Genomic DNA, 22,389 nt, shown 5'->3' with positions numbered 1-22,389 from the left:
ATTTTTAAAATGAACATGTGTATCGATAAAGTATGCATTTGTGCCAGAAAAATAATTTTACAACCTTCTACACAGCACTGTGTACCTAGGATGTACATCGTATTACCTAAATACAAAGAAGCATATCTTATAAGAAAGCAGAAAAGAATAAAAAGTATTCAGAAGTCTCGAGAGGATAGCTCAGCGGCAACTTGCTCGCCTGGGAAGCAAGACAACACGGAGCAAAACAGGCCCGATCCCCGGGTCCGTGCTTAGAAACCTCTGGGTATTGATGCGTTATAAATAACCTATCATATCATATCATGATATAGCTGAAAAATATCTTCATTTTGGTGGCCGCACTATAACCCCTAAATGAGTCAAGTCCTGATGAAGGCCTGCAATCAAAGATGCATACTGGCTGAAAAACATGTCAACACCTATTCTTTATGATAGACACAGCTATGAATTGCAGTCCAGAATGGAGGCACAGTCCTAGATGCCAACATGATGCACATTTTAGAGAGCAATGAATTAAGTTAATTATGACGAAATCTTCATATATATATATACTACATGTTTTATCCACAAATCATAGATTTCATACATCAAAGTACGATTGCTTTCCCATCCACTGCACTGCATAAGAGCACAAACAAAGGCAATTATGTTTTCTCAGTGATGACTGTATAAAAAAACAAATGTTTTGTGTTATCTGAAACAAATGGAAGATGGTCACTGTTTGATTGTGGGATAAACTGAGTCCTTCATCAATTTAAAATATATGTCACATTTGAGACAGTTCATTTACTATTAATCACTGTTAATATGGTATTTATTTGTTATTTTTCACCCACACATCATTGCTATAATAACAAAAAAAGAACACCACACTTTGGATGTTAAATAGACTTTCATAACATACCACTGAACAATAAAAAGTGCAAACCGATCCAGTTATGACCACTGCACCCCAAAGATTAAGTCCGGTGACTGTAAAAAAGAGAACACATGAAGAGGGTAATTTGGTTTTTGCCTATTACATTTGGAAAATTGATCGTATTATTCATACAGAAATCTCAAATGTCAGGTAATTTAGGAGTTATTCAGAAAAACACACATAAAATTGAAGAAAATAAATCTTAACATCACACTAACATCGGTTTGCACAACACAAACTGACAAAATAATCCCAAACACTTTTGATACACGTATCTTCTAATCAGCAGGCCATGAAATTATATAGAAAAAAGTTAGCAGGCGCCCCTCTCTCGAAAGAACACGGCATGTTAAGCTGTTCAGTGGTTTTTAACTACTTTCAGAGTTCGCAGCCATCTGCTTTTTGCTCACTGTACCTTTCTCAGATGGGAAATATTCATTTGCATATCAGTTTTTGTCCCGCCCAAATGGGCAGTCCAGTACCGAACTGCTATGACAATTCCCCTCTGAACGAGAGTACCAACAGCAACACCATACACGTGTTTCAGCCTTGTTGGGCCTCAACAGTGCAACGTTTCCCACCATTTTTGCATCCATCACCATCCGCAAACGTCTGATGTCATCACAGACGTTCCGGACAATGCCACATGTCCATGCGCTCGCACGCAGCATGATGACGTATCTGTGAAGGTGTCTGCACTTTGCGATCAGGTCCACGCTTCAAGGACTGTTGGAACTACATTTTTTGACTGATCTAGGAACTTTCAAGCTCAAAATGTACCCTTGCACAGATCGTACACCTATACTTACTCATTATCCATTAACAATCTAGTACAAAGCACATAGTTGGAAGAATATTAGCAAAACTGCTATTTCTCTTAAAAATGGCATCAGCTATTGCCATCCCTCCTCCCCAAGAGCCACCACCACCAGCTGGAGGACCTACACAACACACAAAGCACAGTACTTCCAAAGACAATGAAGAGGACCAAGAAGTTGCGGTAGAGGAAGTGCCTACCTCTAGCACCCAGAGAGAATCATGGGTGTGGCAGTTCTTTACCACTTGTGGGAGTGTAGTGTACCAAAGACTAAAGCTACCAAAGTGAAATGCATTGAGTGCAACTTTGTACTCAGTAGCGGACTACCTGAACAGTACTCCTACGGGACCACCTCCATGCGCCGCCACACCAAATCCAACCACTGCAATGCTCCCAGAAAGGTTTTTCTTTTCTCAGCAAGTAGTAGCCTGTCTTCCTCCACATCTTCTTTCTCAACCAATACTGTAACCACACAGCCTACTTCTATGGGACACAAAATCCCAGCAGCTACCTTGCAAGCAATAAAAGAGGCTGTTGATCCATATCTTTAGAAGACAACAGTCCTCTGCATGTACTGCAACACACAACTCTGCAGGGGAAAGCAATTTCGATGTGCGTTCAAAGCTGTAATCAAGGAGCATAAGGAACACTGGCCACTACCTTAGAAGTAACACATTCGCAACATCTTCCCCTGTCCACCTGCCCCTCCATATTAGTGCTTGGTGCCTCTCCCCTCATGTCCCTCCACACCTTATGTTCTAACCTCTCCTGCAAATATATATTTTTTTTAAACAACAAAAGAAAGGTTCCTTTAGGAACCACCTTTTACAGTAAAAAAAATAGAACTTAAAAAAAATCTAATAGACTCCATCTACTTTAAATTTCTCAGTAAAGTACATAGGCGTAATTTGATTTTCTAACATTTCCATTAGCCTTTTGTGTTAATGCTAATGGGAATAATGTGACTTTCATGCCCCATTCCAGGGAACGGAACAGGGGATAAAAGCCTGGCAGCCCAAGTTATCGGTTCAAGCAAATTGTGTCTGTGTGCGCCCTGATGACTGCGGGCTTCGGCATGTTATAAATAAATAAATAAATAATGAGGGCTCTGGACCAATATCCTACATTGCAGCTCCTGTAATGGGGGATAAAGGTCATTAGCACCCCTTGTTCCCAAAGCGGGAACCCAGTGTGCTAAAAAATAGATTTTTCTTCCTACAGTGGGACAGAAAATCCCTTTCGAAGATGGCTACCATGGAAAGAGAAGGCGGGGCTCCGTACAGAGCCCCTCTTCCTTTTCCACAGCAGCCCGCATAACCCTATGACCATATTGCCACGAGCAAATTTTTTCCCTTTCAAACCTATCCTACCTTCGAATAACTTTACCACATAGCCGGTCCCAGTGGACATGGACACTTTAACGCCATTTTCTGTCCCTCACGGTCATGGCCAGTAGCCAGATTGTCCGTGTCATGACCTTATACCATGACCCGGACAATCTGGCCACTGCCCATGGCCACAGCTATGCCTCAGTCACCAAAGATATATCACTATTTCTTGTGCCTACATTATGACACTTGTCAAAAAATAAAACACAGGCACATTTGTAAAAATATGCTTTAATGTCCTTGCCAATGCTCCTTACACGAGTTTGCCTGAAATCCGTCCATGTTTTGTCAAAATGAATGTACATTCAATAGTCATATAAATTAGCCCCTGCCTGACAAAATCCATTCAGTCTTTACACAAACATTGAAGGTTGGGTCTGTAATCTTTCTCAAAACATTTGTCCACATTCCTCAAACAGCAACAAAGTGATAAACAATCTAAAAATGTTGAGACCCCCCCTCTAATTTTGCCCCCTCTAAAATCTTTTTGCAAACTTTTGTGTAGATTTGTCAAATAGCACAATATTTATAAGCCTTTACATTATTTTGGGACCCCCCCCTCTAATTTTGCCCCCTCTTGACAGAATCCCACCAAACATTGCAAAACCATTTATATCTAGATCCAAAATCGTTATAAGCCGGCCAAAAAGTGCTCTTTCTATGGGATAAGCAACTTAACCATAACTACTGCAGGCCCAGTAATATATAGTTATTACATGGAAGAGCACTTTTTGGGTGGCTTTTAACTTTGCTCTCCGTGGACGAATCCTCACCAACTTTGCAAAATAAGTATAAGGCCCCCTCTGAATTTCTTTTTGAAAGTTTGGTGAGGTTTCGTCAAAGGGGGGCAAAGTTGTATGGGGGTCCCAATTTCTTTTTTTATTTCCATAGACGTAATGGACATTTTTTTTGCTCATGTCTACAGCCCAAACCGCTGGACGGATTTTCCCCAAATTTGCAGCAGGAGCAGCGGCTTGGTCCCGAAAGCGTGCTTTTGTAAATTTGGTGATAATCTCTTTTTTTTTAAAACAGGAAAAATGTAGGTAAACAAAAAATAGTGATATCTGACTCTGTTGCGCAGTCCCATTTCACCATTCGCTCTGCGCACAGGACTCCGATTGGTCCGGCAGACCGCGTCATGTCCACGGACATACAACACGCCCTTTAATTGGCTAGATGGAAGCATGATGTGCGTCATATTTTTCTGAAACGCATGCCGTTTTCTATCCGTGGATATTTGCGGATACTGCGACACACACAGGCTGGAAAACATGTTTTGGGGCATCTGGTGTTGGGTAGAGGACTGGAAATTGATGGGGAGTGAAAGATGGTTCATATGATGTATTTGTTTAGGTGGAAGAAGACTGTGTTGTGTCCGTGGTGTCCGCGGACATCGCAGCAGTTCACTGGGTAGGTCCTCAGGTGAGCAGCTTATGTGGACACTGCAGGCAGGCTTTATTAGGGTAGGGGAGTGGAATGTAGATGATATGAGGGTGTTTGTAAAGGCTGTATTATGCTGTGGTGGTTGTGGCCAGGTACTAGACTCTTGGGTGCATGCCCAGAGGCCATGCCCTCAAGAGTCTGCCCACTGGTTGAAGTAGTGTAATAGTATGTGTAGAGAAGTGAACAGGGCTTCAGGCGGCTGTCGTACTGCACCCAAGAGTCTGCTGAATGGTTGCAAGTACTGCAATAGTATGTATACAGAAGTTGACAGGGCCTCAGGCAGCTACTTATGTGTGTCGGTTGTGGCCAGTGTGCAGATTGTTGGGTGCATGGCTGTATTATGCTGTGGTAATTGTGTCTAGCTACTAGATTCCATGCATCCAAGAGTCTGCCCACTAACTGCAAGTAGTGTAATTGTATGTGTACAGCAGTGGACAGGGTGTGTGGCAGCTGACTTTTTGGACTGTCTCGAGGGTTGTGGGCACTGAGCAGATTCTTGGGTGCATGGCTGTATTATGCTGTGTTAATGTGTGAGTCTTGGGTTCATGGTTGGAGGTCATGCACCCAAGAGTCTGCCCACTGGCTGCAAGAGTCTGCCCACTGGCTGCAAATAGTGTAATAGTATGTGTACAGAAGTGGATAGGGTGTTTGGCAGGTGGGTTACTGGACTGCCCCAAGATTCCTGGGTGTATGAGAGTCTGTGCAGTGGGTGCAAGTAGTTTAATAGTATATGAATGGGTAGGTCCTCAGGAGAGCAGGTTATCTGTTGACTGCAGGCAGGCTCATTAGGGTAAGGGAGTGGGATGTATATGATATCAGGATGTTTGCATAGGTTATATTATGCTGTGGTGGTTGTGGCAAGCTGCTGGACTCTTGGGTGCATAGAGGCCATGCACCCAAGAGTGTTCCCACTGGTTAAAGTACTGTAATAGTATGTGTAGAGAAGTGCACAGGGACTCAGGCGGCTTAGGGTAGGGGTGTGGAATGTAGATGATATGAGGATGTTTGAATAGGCTGTATTATGCTGTGGTGGTTGTGGCAAGCTCCTGGACTGTCAGAGTCTGCCCACTGGTTGATGTTCTGAGCTTTGTGGCCACTGGGCAGATTTTTGGGTGCATGGCGTATTATGCTACAGTGGTTGTGGCCAGGCCCTAGACTCTTGGGTGCATGGCAGGAGGCTGTAAACCGTAGGCCATACACTCAAGAGTCTAGGGCCTGGTCACAACCACCGCAGCATAATACGCCCATGCACTCAAGAATGTGACACTGGCATATGGATTGCAGAAATATGTGTATAGAAATGCATTTGCTGATTACAAAGGAGCATGACACCAATAATCATATACTCACTTTATATATTGTTGAGGCACTGTACACCTTTTTTTAACTCAGTGATAGAATGCTGTTGAAGTGAAGGGTTTCATTTTTGCTTATGGATTTTTAATTGTGTAGTAATGGGAAGTAATATTGCAATATTATGGTTGCAATTAGATACCAGTTGGTGTATTGTAACTGTTCACAGTTTCATAGTTTTGCAGGGTATGTCTTCAAGCACCTTCATTCTTGTTGGCATTTCGATTTTCTACTATTGTGAAGTGCCCTTGCAGTATTACGGGTGTAGTTACATGCAGTTGCGTATTTATTGCAGTGGTATGGGCATTGTGAGACAGCTGTTGCCTTATTCTAGTAGTTGGTCATTTCACAGGTCATTGAGGACAGTTTGTAGACCCTCATATTAAGTACTTTTCTTTTTAAGTACTATGGGTGAAACAATATTAGTGTGTCCTTTCCACAGTTGTTGTTTCTGTGACTATAATCACTGAGTCATTGGGGAAAAACGCTATAGCAGCGCAATTTATGTCCTCATGGGCCAGTTGCTGTATGCTAAATTGTTCCAGTTTCACAAGGCAGAAAGTTGTTTTTCGTTTGCGGTTACATATTTGTTGGTGGTTATTGGGCAGTAGGTTATGCTACTTTTGTAGATCAGTGAGTACGTAGGCATTTGCAAGATTTGCTGGTAACCTCTGCTTCACAGTAATGGAAGTATCATTGCATTCAAACCACCCACATTTCTTTTAAATGTATGCAGTATAGTGACCTGCAGTGGTTGTGGTGCTCGTGTGGTAGATTTTGCCTACTGTTGTGAAGGTTTTCTTGCCAAGTGATACTTGCTCGTGTGTAAAGCTAGTAAGCTTGCAGTTGTTTTTGGTACCATCGGCATTGTATAGTAAAAGCATTACTATTACGTATTGGCTGTGTGACTGTATCTGTAAGGTGGAACAATTTTCTGAATTGCAAGTAGTACATAATATGCCATTATTTGCATTTTGTACCAGCTGCTGAAATGGAATGGATTCACAGTTAGGTATAGATACGTAGACAAAGTGCTTGTTAGGGACTTGTTCTTGCGCCACATGGCTGCAGAGAGTGCATGTATGTTTCCACATGTATGAAATCTGGAAGATTTAATTTATAAGTATGGTTTAACGTTCCAGTACTTGCAGTAAGTACATTAGCAATTCTTGCAGATCTTCTTGTGTGTTTATAGTGAATCTCACCATTCCTGCACAGTAGTCAAATTCTTGTCTTATTCCTGAGACACTGTAAGTGTTGTCAGGATTGTATGTTGCATTTCTATGAAGGAGTAGCATTTGCAAACACAACTGGTCTGCGCCGTTTAAGTAAATGTTTTCAACAATTGGTGCTACATTTGCATAGCAATTTTCACCAGTTGTGTTGGAAAATTTGAATGGACCAGACAGTTCTGTGTCTGAGTCAATTGATGGAAGTCCATGTGCTTTCTTTGAAGAGGTACTTCTCTTTGTTTGTGCTGTTGGGTATGCATTTGTCTTTGCAGTACATCCTTCTGTGCTTGTGGTAATTGATGGAGTAGCAGCTGCTTTCAATTTCTTCGGTGATACTGTTGGGAGATCATATATAAGTTGTGTTTGCACTAGTTTTCTTTTGCAAAGTTTGCCTTTTTGATGAACATGGTACATTTTGAGAGGGTGTGTAGAGTGCACATAGTCTGTTGTACTCTATAATGCAAGGAATGTCAGCCTTGACTTTGCTTGCAATCGAAATTGACTAGAAATAGTTCTTCAAGTGTATGTAGGCGTGACAGTGCTATGTAATTCATGCTTTCTTTAAAGACTGTGCTGCCAATGTCAATCACTGCTTGATCTAGGGTTAGACCTTGCGATTTATGAATAGTAACTGCGTATGCAAGAGACAGAGAAAACTGTTCTTTGCGTACATACATGTCTTTGAAAAGAAGGAATATGGCTGTTGAGCAGCCTATCCTTTTAACTTCTCAAAGTTTGTCAAAGTGGATGTTGACAATCTGAATGCTGTTGTCACGTGGGTATGTCTGGAAGCCAACAACTGTACCAAGTGCTCCATTAGCTAAACCTTGCTCTACGCCAAGGTTACACTTTAGCATTACTCTACAGTTTAAACACAAGGTTAATGTTTTCTCCAAACCAGCTGTGTTGAAGATAGAGTTTGCAAAACTATTTAGTCATGATGTGGCTTGTTGACACATAGGTACTGTCATACCGTGCACGTCCCATTTGTCTGTGGAGTTAATTTGCATTTCTTTTTTCAACATTGTTGAATTGTGCACAGCTTGCAAGGGATGGCATTAAGGACATACATTTTACATTTTTGTGTGCTAATTGTTCCATGACATCAGTAGTCGATGTGCTATGCCTGCATAGCTCATGGTTGCATGTGCTATTTAAGATAGACGGTGCTTTCTTAGAAAGCACACCGACCCGAATGCTTTTCAAAATGTTAGCATAGGTGAGGTCTGCAGATTGACGCATGTTTTCAGTTAGTTCTCTGTATTGGAAATGTTGCTAGAGATTTACATTTCCTATGCTGCCAAGTGTGTTATGGCACAGTTTGTGTCCTAAGGTTTTCAAAATAGGCTCACCTTTCACTGTTGTTAATTGAAGATCTCCGAAAACAATAACCTGCTTTCCTCCAAAGAGTTATTCAAAGTCTGTTTTAAGGACTTCTTGTAATTTGAGGGGAATCAAAGCCAACATTAGGCTGGAGACCATGCTCATCTCATCAATTAGAAGCATTTTATTTGTTTTAAAACTCTGCGTAGCTCCACCGCAGATTCTGCTGAAAGTTTGTAGTAGTCTAATTTGTTTTGGTGTTCGACTGGAAGGAGTAGCAATCGGTGTAAAGTCACACCACCTATGTTGTTGGCAGCTAAACCTCTGGGGGTTGTTACAACAGCTGAACGCTTGTTGTTTGTCAATTGATGGAAGAACCTGCTGATGATTTTTATTAAGAATGTTTTGCCTGAACCAGCTTGACCCCTTACATACAGGAGTACAGGTTTATAGTTTTGACAGGTACAAGTTTTAGTTTCATGCTGCATGCCATGTTCAATTTCTTTAGTACTTCTCGGAGAATGCTTTGCTGTTCATCATGCAGTTATGATTTCAGTGGAGCAACAAAGTTTTCTTCAGATTCCTCATATTGACACATGGTGTTTTCTACTTCAGTCATGGCTAATTCTGCCTCATTAACTATGAGTGGCTATCCAGTTGGTTCTTTGCTTCCTGTAAGAGAAGGTTGACTGCTCTAAGGACAGTCTCCATTTAGTTGTGCTTGAAGTTCTTCTTCTTGTTGGTGTTCATTGTCCAAAATGTTTTTGCACGGTTTGAAGTTTATATCTGTTATAGTGCTTTCAGTTGCATTGGAAGCATCTTCATAGGAGGCATGGGTGTCCAATAAATCTTCTTCTTTTCTACATGGTTTAAAAAGTTGCAGTAGGGACATGTACTAAAGTTCTCCATGTTGAGGAGTTTTTAATGATTGCTTCATATGATTGATCAATTTATGTTTTGTAAGTTTAACCAGGCTGCCCTCACAACTTTTGACTATGTATTTACCTTTTTTCTCATATGGTTTAATACTATTTTTGTAAGAGTTCTGTGGTATAGACACATGGTTTCCAAAGCAGTACTCCTGTTTGGGTGGTATGTGTCTAATACATTGTTTTTTAAAATGTCCTGGCTGTTGGGATCATTTTTTTGGCTATTGTTTCTATGCCTTGGTACGATTTGAGAACTCTTTTTCTGGATGCCGCAGGACCAAGGCTAAAATTTCCCATACAAGGCTGGGCCGGTTAAATGGTCTGCGGTTTCGTAGCAGCCACATTCTCTATGCCAAAGCTGTTGAATTTTTTCTGGCCTTGTTTTGTCAGATATGTCATCCCAGAGGTCTTTTAGCTCTGTTTTGTCAGCTTTGGTTATGTAGGCTGTGACATATCGTGCAACTGCAGTGGAATTGTCTGCAATGTACTGCACATCTATGTTTGCATTCCACAGGAGGTCAATGATTGCATTGTAATCATTGATGTACTTTGATGTTTCAGTTCTTTTAATGCAGTATGTGTTCTGAGGCAATTTGCCTTTCACACGGTATCGAACAGAAGATATTAAGCTGTTTACTTGTTCTTTTGCTGAAACTGGCCTAGGGAAACCAAAGCAGCATTTGGTGTAGTATTTGCCTTTGTTTTTATATCTGCGCCGACAATACTTGCCACATTTCTGCCTTTGAAACCGCAAAATGTGTACATGTGGATCACTATGTACGCTTTCTGAAGGGATTTCGCAAGTGACATATTTGTGAATAATCTTCAAAACAGTGGCATCACTGTCCTGACCAAATTTAGGAGCATCTTTAATCCACAAAAGCATGTGGATGTGTGGTGCTCGGGAGGAATTGTTTCATTACAAATGAAGTGCAGAATGGCAATAAAGCGGTGATGGAAGTACCTTGACACATTTACAGGGTCAAGAGAGCAGAGTTCTCCTGGTGTTTTCATGTCTATCCCTGCTTTGTTTTCATTTGCTATACATAGGAAATTGTACAAGTCTTCCCATGCATACTCTACACAACTTAAAGTGACAAACCATGTGGGTGGGCCACGGTTGCGTAGCATACACCATACAACTGCATGACGTGGGAACCAGTATTCTTTCGTACCACGCATGTTTGCCACGATATTTGTAATACTTGACTGTAAACTTCATCTTTCTCTTGCACCTTTTGAAGTAGCTGCGTAGCAGACATGTTTAAAAAATTGTAACCTGTTTTCAATGTGTGTGCAACTCTGTAACATAGAGTTGCTAGTTCACTTTCAAAGAGGAGGTGGAATATATTCAACATTTTGTCTGAATCTGGGGTCTTCAGAATACATTCGTACAGAGCAGTATCCTGATGCTGTTATTTGTGTGCATCTTTTATCATATTGTACACCTTTTCCAGTAGGAAAAAGTAGAGGAAAGGCTTGTGCGTCTACATTTTTTTCCCATATGCTGATTGGAGATCCTTGGGCTTGCCACATTTGATATGTTTCTAGTGCCTCATCTATGGTGGCTTTGGAGTGCAGTGGTGAAGTGTATACTGGTCTAAAATATTGGAGGCTGTAATAGGATCTAGAAGTGCAAATTGGCCAGTTGATGAGGAATCCTGCATTATTTTGGTGGTTTCTCTCAGGTTTTCTTCAAAGTTTATTTCTTTGTAGTATTCATAGTTCTGTTTCAGATATTGTAGGGATTCTCTAATTTTGTCTAAGTCTACTAGTTGTTGCCAATTGTTTTGTCTTTTGTAGGTACACCTTTCACTAGGATAATCAAAGATTGATCTATTGGTCATTGCACTCCCAGAATGTCTCAGTTTTCCTTAAGATCTAATAGCAAATAAACTACTTTGCCATGAATGCCTTTCAGTAATTCAGAAGGAGGCAACTTGGCTGTTTTCGTTTGAAGGCGTATTATCACTTGAAATGGGGGGCACTGTTTGGATTACAATGCTCTCATACACATTAAGCTATTGGAGTGGTTTTGGTAGTGGGAATATTTGCAAGTTATTAGTGATAGCACGTGAAGGCATTCGGTTATTGTCAAGTTTTCCAGTGCAGTATGTGCAAAGTATTGAGGGGTTAGGAATTTCGTATTTGTTTTCTGCTATATGAAAGAGAGCTAATTGGAACCATTGGAATTCCTCATTGTCTTCTATTTTGTACATCATATCTACAGTTTTGATGCTCTTTGTATACAAATTTATGTGACAACACACACATACTTGGTTTGGTACTTCAGCAGATGTGCTTTTAAATGTTGCTATTTCTTTTTTGTACGTGTGTAATAGAAGGTTGGCATCTGCAAGGTTGTCGCTACTCTCTTCTAAAGTTACTGGATTTTGTAAGTGCTCTTCACTTCCAAAATGTTTGCTTTGTATGTGGTCTATTTATTCCAGCAGTTCTTTGGCTGTACCATGTAGGAGAATGTGATTGAAATGCTCCCTTGCTAAAGCAGGACTTTTTGCATAGACTCTGAACGAGATTTCATATAGTAGAAAGGTGTGTTGCTAACATTTTGATGTGGTTTAAGGTGCTTTTGCAAGCAGGCCCGGAAATGTAGGCTAATGAATGTCCTCCTAGTCCTGTGTATTTGCGCACTGGACAGGAGTCCATGGTTTGTAATATTGAATTTTTTTATTTGTCTTTGGCTTTCACATACTGATTGAGGAACTACCGAAAATATTTGAAGGATTGTTTTCGTACATTACATATTGAGTTACACAGCTATTTGTAGATAGGACGGATTGGTTTGGTGAAATGGAGTTGATTGTAAGTTTGTTGGGGATATTCTTGTAATCAACGTTTCTTCTGCCATAATGGTACTGTCTACCTTTTCATACCCTCGGCCACTGCTATGTATGGCAATAGGGTTTGTTTTCTCTTGTTTGTATGCCTCTTCATTGAAATATGGCTCTATGCTGGTTGTGTGAATCGACTCATCTGCACAGATGTTTGGAAATGTATCTATGTTGATATTGTGTATGTTGCGAAGTACATTTTGTAGTTTACCAATTCATTTTGTTAGTGGTTTCATTCTGTTTAAAATTAATATAAATAATTTCATTTTGAGGAGCATTGCAATGTCTGAGAGCTTCCAGGATCAGTTGTCTGCAGTACATTTTAAGTACAGTAAGTTTTAAGGGTTGAGCGTGATGTCTCCCCTGTTTTTATACGGTTCTGAAGGATTCTATGGTGGAACATTTTTTGTAAAATTAATTTTTTGGAATGCTTATTTGTGGTTATATTAACATTGGTAGATGTAGTATTAGCACTACTTGTAGTTGCATTCTTCTTAATACATTCAGTTTTAGTTTTTACATTTTGGAAGAGAAGTCACACTTTTTCCTGCTACCTGGTTCCGTTTTGCTCAGTGACTGTATTAGCTGTTTTGTTTGAAATGTTTGTACAATGTCTGCTAGAGGTGGATGGCCATTTTGCATGGTTTGTGTTTTATCTGCTCTATTTCTGCATTGTTTTCTATGGAGTTTCCTTTTGATAGGCATTGTCTTGTGTCTGTTGGAGAAAAAAGGAAAGTGTAGGTTTGGCAGTTGTGCAATGTATTTGTGTGTACTGTGCATGAGTGTCTGAATATGAGTGTAGGTATAAATAAAGTAGTGTGATTGTGCAAAGGGATATTACTTTTGGTTGGGAAGGTTGTACTGGTATGTGTGTGTGTTCCTGTGGGAAAGGTTTGCTTCAGTGTATATGAAGAAGTAAGGACATTACAATGTTTTATAAAACTAGTGGGTATTAACATACTGGTGTTCTGATGACAATAGAAACAGTGGACCTGGCAAGGTGCAATGAGTAAGGGTGAAGCGAGTGCTGTGGGGTTGGATAACATTGGGCCTCATTACGACCCAGGCGCTAATGGGTTAACGGCGCCGTTAACCTATTAGCGCCTAATTACGAGGTCCCTTTGCGGGACCTGACCTTAACGGCTGGTGTAGACCAGCCGTTAAAGTAGGGTGCCGCAAAGGGACCTTGGTGCTAAGTACGGTGCCGCAATTTGTGGCACCGTACTTAGCGCCTTCCCCATTCCCATTGAGCCCTATGGGGCAAAAATGGGAATGGGGAAGGGCCCATGGTGAATGGGGAATTACCGCCCCGCCAACCTTGGAATGGGGCGGTAATTCCGCTATTCACCATGGCGGACCCCGGCATGGACCATCGTGCAAATAGCACCATGGTTTAGCGCCGGGGTTGTAATGAGGCCCATTGTCTAGGCTACACTACAACAACACTGCACTGTCTGAGTAACAGGCAGAACACTACAACAGTACTGCAGTTACTTTGTTGGATGTGAAGAGTAGGTTTCTTGTGGGTTTTATCTTCCAGGAGAGACGTCACTGGCTTTAAGGAGGCGAATCTTCACTGCAATTGCAAAAGAAGGAAGTTAGTGGGCGTGTGTTTTAATGGTACAGAAATAGCAGTAGGAGAACACATTAATTTAGATTGTAGGAGGATTGCTGGCAGGAGGAGTTAGTGTGGGTGTGCAATTGTAGAGCACTGCATACGAGTGGGGACTTGGGAATATTAGCATTGGTGGTATGGGGGCCAGAGCTGCATTGATAACTGTGCCCTATGGGCTGCACTTTTGAAGTGTGTCAGCTGTTGTGACACTACTTGCTTTGGAAATGGATTAGTGTACGCCATAGTAGAGTCAGAAAAGGAGCAGAAAGATGTAGAGATTGGAAAGGAGAATGGTACTGTGTGTGGAATTTTGTTAACTTTCTCACACACAGATGCTTGCTACATGAGTGAAGAAATCCTTTTCAGTTGTTTCATTTATTTATCCAAATTTACAGATTGCACTGTTTCCAATCTAGACAGGCATTTCTTTGCTTTCCTCCCAATGGTGCATTTTGTCAATTGTGCAATGTATGTACTTGCCATGCTTTCCTAACATACATGCAGTTTCGCTTTTTTGCGTGCATCCTGGGCAATTCGCAAAGGATCTGTCACTTGAATGTGCTGCGAAAATGTTCCCCATGTGTTTTTCATAAAATAAAATCGCGGGTAGTGGTGCTGAAATTGAAATATGTGGTTTGCAGCTGTTATGCTAGTGGGCAGTACAAGAAAACTGTGAAAGATGAAAGTAAACAGTATTGCAAATAACTGTCAGTTGATGTGAGGAGATGGTACAAATGAGAGTATGATTATAGAGTAGGTTATGCAGGGCAAGTGGCAGGCACCCTGTTCACATGCAGGCAATCTATGTACTTGCTATGCTTTGGTAACAACATGCAGTTTTCATTTTCTGTGTGCATTACAAAAACAAATGCATACCAGTAGTTTGTGTAACGCTCACCTGGTTCCCACGGAGGCGCGGCGTCGAAGGCGCAGAACTCTGAAGATGGACAGGAAGGGCCCCTCTATTCTGGCTTCCCTGGCTCGTTGGATACCCTCCTGTGCGTGAAAAGGGAGTATTACCAACTGTGGAACAATGCTCAAGCCTCCCACTCCCTTCCAACCCTCCACGATACCTCCTCCACGATTCCCCGTGAAGCCTCACCTTAGGGTTTGGAAGGATGAGCTCTCCATCCTGCTTCTGATGCAGGGGCGCGTTGAAACCCAGTTACTTCACTGGATTGAGGATTGATGGGAGTTCAGGTAAGCTTGACTGTTCAGGTAAGGCGCTGTAAAAGTTCTGTTCAAAAGTTCAAGCTTAATAATAATGTTCGTTGTCTAATTGCAGCAAGCGCTAATGCTTATGTCTTTTTCCCCTTAGGGGCCGGGGTTCGGAGTGCCGGAGATATGGCGCCGACCCGAAGTGAAACAGTTCTGGATGAGCGCTCAGGTAATGTCTTTGTATTCGCTCATTCAATGTCTTTGTCTTTTTTCCCCAAAGGGGCCGGGGTCCGGAGATGCCAGGAAGCGGCAGGACCCGAAATGCAGTGGGAATAATCCAACAGGTAAGACTTAAAAGGAAACTGAGCTTTCCTTATTCCTTTTCTCCCTCTCACCTTTGTTCTTGTCTTTTTTCCTCTAGGCGCCGGGGCGTAGCTGAATCTGGAAGATCGCTGCTGAAGATGGAAGCGCCTTGCAAAGGTGAGTAAAATGCAGCGCTGCAGCGATCGAAACGAAATGCCTTTAAAATGATGTCTTCCTTTTCAGGGCCGTTGGAGAAATGACTCCGGGATGCAGATTTAGCAGGTAAGGGCTTTTCTTCTCCTATTATCTTCCTTTCTCCCCTTGCAGGTGTTCCAGGGTGCTGGCAGGCGTGGCTGAAGTCAGGATGCAGGAGCTGACACGGTGAGCGTCCAGCAGCTAGGTGCAGAACAACGAGAAGCATGTGTGGCTGTTCGGGTGGGGTTTAAATAGCCTTGGAAGAAGTTCCTGGTATGTATCCTTCCACCAATCAGGTATGTATCCTTCCCCGACCACACCCGGGTGGTGAAGTAGTCCTACAGGTTAAGTAGTCCCATTCAGTCCTCAAGAGGGCCTGGATGAAGCAGCAAGGTCTGCATCAGGTAAGTGTGCACCCAAGCACTTAAACACATATCCTCTTCTATGAGCCTGGCGCCTAAGGCGCCAGGACTGGGGTCCGCTATGAGCCTGGCGTCTAAGGCGCCAGGACTGAGTCCAAAGGGCCCCGACTTGGGCCCGCTGAGACTTCCCTGGGGAAAATGATGTCTGCCTCTGGGGTTGCTGGGCCCGGCCTGGCTCCTTAGAGGTAGGCATAATGACAGTACCCCCCCTCAAGGCCCCTCCCAAGGTCTTTTCCTCCGGGGGTTTTGGTTTGTGCGGGAATCTTCGATGGAATCTTTGAATTAATCGTGGTGCGTGAACATAGTTACTGGGTTCCCAAGATCTTTCCTGAGGTCCATATCCTTTCCAATCAACAAGATAGAAGAGTTTCGACTTAACTATCTTGGAATCTAAAATGTCTTTCACTTCGAATTCTAATTCTCCATCAATTTGGACAGGCCCTGGGGGCTCAGACAGTCTGGTTCCAGGTTGTACTGGTTTTAGAAGAGATGCGTGAAAAACGGGATGAATCCGCATGTTGGATGGTAAATTGAGTTTAAAGGCCACTGGGTTGATAATAGCTTTGATGGGGTAAGGCCCAATGAATCTGGGATTAAAAGTTCGCTGACCCTTGAGGGGTAGATGTTTAGTTGCTAGCCATACCTGATCTCCTACTTGGTAAGGAGGAGTTTTACTTCGGTGCAAATCAGCGTTTTCTTTATACTTTTTCTTGGCTTGCTGTAAGTGGGTTGTAGCTTCTTTGAAGGCTTGGGTTATTGTGGAATGTAGGTGATTTACTGCAGGCATCTCCAGGGTCAGAGGTGGATCTAGGTCAGAGGTCCGAGGATGGTGACCATACAGGGTATAAAAAGGAGTCTGTCCGGTTCCAGAATGCACTGAATTGTTGTATGCATATTCTGCAATCCAAAGGATGTCCTTCCAATTCAACTCGGATTGGTGTAACATGCACCGCAGATATTGCTCGAGAGTCTGATTGGTTCTCTCGGTTTGTCCGTCGGTCTGGGGGTGGTGGCTGGTGGATAACCGCACGTCTATTTGTGCTAGTTGGCAACATTTCTTCCAAAAGTGGGAGATAAATTGACTTCCACGGTCTGAGACTAATATGGAAGGGAAACCATGTAACCGCACTATATTTTCCATAAATTCCTTGGCCAGGGTGGAAGCTGACGGCAATCCTTTTAAAGGGATAAAATGGGCCATTTTGGAGAATAGATCCACTATTACGAGAATCATGTTGTTATAAAGTCCATTGACAAGGTGTCAATAACTCGTTATCAGTGGCTCCAACCACCTTCTTGGGTGGTTTAACTGGACAACTTTGAAGAAAGTGACCGGAAGTTCCGCAATACAGACAAAGTTGCATTTGTCGCCTTCTCACTCGTTCCTTCTGCGTTAATGGTCCTTTAACACTGCCAATTTGCATAGGTTCGGAAACGTCAGTACTCGGAGTTAACGTGGGTCTTGATAGGTACTCTGGTTTCATACTTGAGCCGATCTGCTTTTCTATTTTGAAGTCTGTGATCAAGTTGAACCACTAAGTCTATGTAGTCTGCGCAGGCCTGGGGTGGATCTACTATCTGAGCTATAACATCTTTAAGCTCTCCGCGCAGGCCTCGATGAAACAATGTGATCCTTTTATTTTCAGGCCATCCGGTTTCCACAACTAGTCTATTAAAGGTGGCGATATAGGACAAAAGATCCTGATTACCTTGTCGTAAGGATAGCAGTTCGTTGTCAAGGGCCTGTCCCTGCGAGTGTCGAGCGAACAATCTTTCCATGCTGGCCTGGAAGCCCTGGAAATCCCGGAGAATGGGATCATCCTGATTTACCAATGGAATAGACCAATCAGCAGCACAGCCACTGAGGTAAGATAGTAAAAAGGCTACTTTGGTCTGGTCGTTGGGGAAGGCCCCGGGCCTGCATAAAAAGTGTAAACGGCATTGGTTCATAAAAACGGCATATTTCTTGGGATCCCCCGCAAAACGTTCCGGCGGGGCCAAAGGCATGTGTCCAGGTAGATTGATTTGTACCGGGTTATTCGAACCCATTGTTGTAGAAATATCTCCGGAAACAGGTAAAGGAGTGTGCTCTGCCTGGCCCTGCAATAACCTTTTGGCCAGATCATCAGTTCTTTCCTTGGATAGGATTAGTTCCCTTCTGAGAGCATTAGTCTCCTGGCGGGCTGAGTGCACTTCTGCCCGTAATTCCCCTAAAAGATGGGCCAGCTGATCTGTCTCGGAAGTCTCCATAGCGCCCAGGTGGGAAATTGTGGTAAGGCTTTGCGTTCTGTAACGCTCACCTGGTTCCCACGGAGCGCGGCGTCGAAGGCGCAGAACTCTGAAGATGGACAGGAAGGGCCCCTCTATTCTGGCTTCCCTGGCTCGTTGGTTACCCTCCTGTGCGTGAAAGGGAGTATTACCAACTGTGGAACAATGCTCAAGCCTCCCACTCCCTTCCAACCCTCCACGATACCTCCTCCACGATTCCCCGTGAAGCCTCACCTTAGGGTTTGGAAGGATGAGCTCTCCATCCTGCTTCTGATGCAGGGGCGCGTTGAAACCCAGTTACTTCACTGGATTGAGGATTGATGGGAGTTCAGGTAAGCTTGACTGTTCAGGTAAGGCGCTGTAAAAGTTCTGTTCAAAAGTTCAAGCTTAATAATAATGTTCGTTGTCTAATTGCAGCAAGCGCTAATGCTTATGTCTTTTTCCCCTTAGGGGCCGGGGTTCGGAGTGCCGGAGATATGGCGCCGACCCGAAGTGAAACAGTTCTGGATGAGCGCTCAGGTAATGTCTTTGCATTCGCTCATTCAATGTCTTTGTCTTTTTTCCCCAAAGGGGCCGGGGTCCGGAGATGCCAGGAAGTGGCAGGACCCGAAATGCAGTGGGAATAATCCAACAGGTAAGACTTAAAAGGAAACTGAGCTTTCCTTATTCCTTTTCTCCCTCTCACCTTTGTTCTTGTCTTTTTTCCTCTAGGCGCCGGGGCGTAGCTGAATCCGGAAGATCGCTGCTGAAGATGGAAGCGCCTTGCAAAGGTGAGTAAAATGCAGCGCTGCAGCGATCGAAACGAAATGCCTTTAAAATGATGTCTTCCTTTTCAGGGCCGTTGGAGAAATGACTCCGGGATGCAGATTTAGCAGGTAAGGGCTTTTCTTCTCCTATTCTCTTCCTTTCTCCCCTTGCAGGTGTTCCAGGGTGCTGGCAGGCGTGGCTGAAGTCAGGATGCAGGAGCTGACACGGTGAGCGTCCAGCAGCTAGGTGCAGAACAACGAGAAGCATGTGTGGCTGTTCGGGTGGGGTTTAAATAGCCTTGGAAGAAGTTCCTGGTATGTATCCTTCCACCAATCAGGTATGTATCCTTCCCCGACCACACCCGGGTGGTGAAGTAGTCCTACAGGTTAAGTAGTCCCATTCAGGCCTCAAGAGGGCCTGGATGAAGCAGCAAGGTCTGCATCAGGTAAGTGTGCACCCAAGCACTTAAACACATATCCTCTTCTATGAGCCTGGCGCCTAAGGTGCCAGGACTGGGGTCCGCTATGAGCCTGGCGTCTAAGGCGCCAGGACTGAGTCCAAAAGGCCCCGACTTGGGCCCGCTGAGACTTCCCTGGGGAAAATGATGTCTGCCTCTGGGGTTGCTGGGCCCGGCCTGGCTCCTTAGAGGTAGGCATAATGACAGTACCCCCCCTCAAGGCCCCTCCCAAGGTCTTTTCCTCCGGGGGTTTTGGTTTGTGCGGGAATTTTCGATGGAATCTTTGAATTAATCGTGGTGCGTGAACATAGTTACTGGGTTCCCAAGATCTTTCCTGAGGTCCATATCCTTTCCAATCAACAAGATAGAAGAGTTTCGACTTAACTATCTTGGAATCTAAAATGTCTTTCACTTCGAATTCTAATTGTCCATCAATTTGGACAGGCCCTGGGGGCTCAGACAGTCTGGTTCCAGGTTGTACTGGTTTTAGAAGAGATGCGTGAAAAACGGGATGAATCCGCATGTTGGATGGTAAATTGAGTTTAAAGGCCACTGGGTTGATAATAGCTTTGATGGGGTAAGGCCCAATGAATCTGGGATTAAAAGTTCGCTGACCCTTGAGGGGTAGATGTTTAGTTGCTAGCCATACCTGATCTCCTACTTGGTAAGGAGGAGTTGTACTTGGGTGCAAATCAGCGTTTTCTTTATACTTTTTCTTGGCTTGCTGTAAGTGGGTTGTAGCTTCTTTGAAGGCTTGGGTTATTGTGGAATGTAGGTGATTTACTGCAGGCATCTCCAGGGTCAGAGGTGGATCTAGGTCAGAGGTCCGAGGATGGTGACCATACAGGGTATAAAAAGGAGTCTGTCCGGTTCCAGAATGCACTGAATTGTTGTATGCATATTCTGCAATCCAAAGGATGTCCTTCCAATTCAACTTGGATTGGTGTAACATGCACCGCAGATATTGCTCGAGAGTCTGATTGGTTCTCTCGGTTTGTCCGTCGGTCTGGGGGTGGTGGCTGGTGGATAACCGCACGTCTATTTGTGCTAGTTGGCAACATTTCTTCCAAAAGTGGGAGATAAATTGACTTCCACGGTCTGAGACTAATATGGAAGGGAAACCATGTAACCGCACTATATTTTCCATAAATTCCTTGGCCAAGGTGGAAGCTGACGGCAATCCTTTTAAAGGGATAAAATGGGCCATTTTGGAGAATAGATCCACTATTACGAGAATCATGTTGTAACCACCACAAGGAGGCAGGTCAGTTATAAAGTCCATTGACAAGGTGTCAATAACTCGTTATCAGTGGCTCCAACCACCTTCTTGGGTGGTTTAACTGGACAACTTTGAAGAAAGTGACCGGAAGTTCCGCAATACAGACAAAGTTGCATTTGTCGCCTTCTCACTCGTTCCTTCTGCGTTAATGGTCCTTTAACACTGCCAATTTGCATAGGTTCGGAAACGTCAGTACTCGGAGTTAACGTGGGTCTTGATAGGTACTCTGGTTTCATACTTGAGCCGATCTGCTTTTCTATTTTGAAGTCTGTGATCAAGTTAAACCACTAAGTCTATGTAGTCTGCGCAGGCCTGGGGTGGATCTACTATCTGAGCTATAACATCTTTAAGCTCTCCGTGCAGGCCTCGATGAAACAATGTGATCCTTTTATTTTCAGGCCATCCGGTTTCCACAACTAGTCTATTAAAGGTGGCGATATAGGACAAAAGATCCTGATTACCTTGTCGTAAGGATAGCAGTTCGTTGTCAAGGGCCTGTCCCTGCGAGTGTCGAGCGAACAATCTTTCCATGCTGGCCTGGAAGCCCTGGAAATCCCGGAGAATGGGATCATCCTGATTTACCAATGGAATAGACCAATCAGCAGCACAGCCACTGAGGTAAGATAGTACAAAGGCTACTTTGGTCTGGTCGTTGGGGAAGGCCCCGGGCCTGCATAAAAAGTGTAAACGGCATTGGTTTATAAAAACGGCATATTTCTTGGGATCCCCCGCAAAACGTTCCGGCGGGGCCAAAGGCATGTGTCCAGGTAGATTGATTTGTACCGGGTTATTCGAACCCATTGTTGTAGAAATATCTCCGGAAACAGGTAAAGGAGTGTGCTCTGCCTGGCCCTGCAATAACCTTTTGGCCAGATCATCAGTTCTTTCCTTGGATAGGATTAGTTCCCTTCTGAGAGCATTAGTCTCCTGGCGGGCTGAGTGCACTTCTGCCCGTAATTCCCCTAAAAGATGGGCCAGCTGATCTGTCTCGGAAGTCTCCATAGCGCCCAGGTGGGAAATTGTGGTAAGGCTTTGCGTTCTGTAACGCTCACCTGGTTCCCACGGAGCGCGGCGTCGAAGGCGCAGAACTCTGAAGATGGACAGGAAGGGCCCCTCTATTCTGGCTTCCCTGGCTCGTTGGTTACCCTCCTGTGCGTGAAAGGGAGTATTACCAACTGTGGAACAATGCTCAAGCCTCCCACTCCCTTCCAACCCTCCACGATACCTCCTCCACGATTCCCCGTGAAGCCTCACCTTAGGGTTTGGAAGGATGAGCTCTCCATCCTGCTTCTGATGCAGGGGCGCGTTGAAACCCAGTTACTTCACTGGATTGAGGATTGATGGGAGTTCAGGTAAGCTTGACTGTTCAGGTAAGGCGCTGTAAAAGTTCTGTTCAAAAGTTCAAGCTTAATAATAATGTTCGTTGTCTAATTGCAGCAAGCGCTAATGCTTATGTCTTTTTCCCCTTAGGGGCCGGGGTTCGGAGTGCCGGAGATATGGCGCCGACCCGAAGTGAAACAGTTCTGGATGAGCGCTCAGGTAATGTCTTTGCATTCGCTCATTCAATGTCTTTGTCTTTTTTCCCCAAAGGGGCCGGGGTCCGGAGATGCCAGGAAGCGGCAGGACCCGAAATGCAGTGGGAATAATCCAACAGGTAAGACTTAAAAGGAAACTGAGCTTTCCTTATTC

At 43.7% G+C, this 22,389-nt stretch overlaps 1 protein-coding gene across 1 annotated transcript in view; it reads right to left on the bottom strand.

Annotated features, from left to right (window-relative positions):
* Nucleotides 1-22,389, bottom strand: part of LOC138514086 (sodium-coupled monocarboxylate transporter 1-like) — a 606,141-nt gene that overhangs the window by 402,128 nt on the left and 181,624 nt on the right. The window contains exon 4 of the mRNA XM_069629351.1: nucleotides 905-972. Within this exon, the coding sequence (XP_069485452.1) occupies nucleotides 905-972 (68 nt within the window). The remainder of the gene's footprint in view (nucleotides 1-904; nucleotides 973-22,389) is intronic.

This window comes from Ambystoma mexicanum, chromosome 12 (genome assembly GCF_040938575.1).
Source record: "Ambystoma mexicanum isolate Mex_15411 chromosome 12, UKY_AmexF1_1, whole genome shotgun sequence".
Taxonomy (NCBI): domain Eukaryota; kingdom Metazoa; phylum Chordata; class Amphibia; order Caudata; family Ambystomatidae; genus Ambystoma; species Ambystoma mexicanum.
Note: the sequence above shows the minus strand (reverse complement) of the source record. Positions and strands in the feature narration are given on the sequence as shown.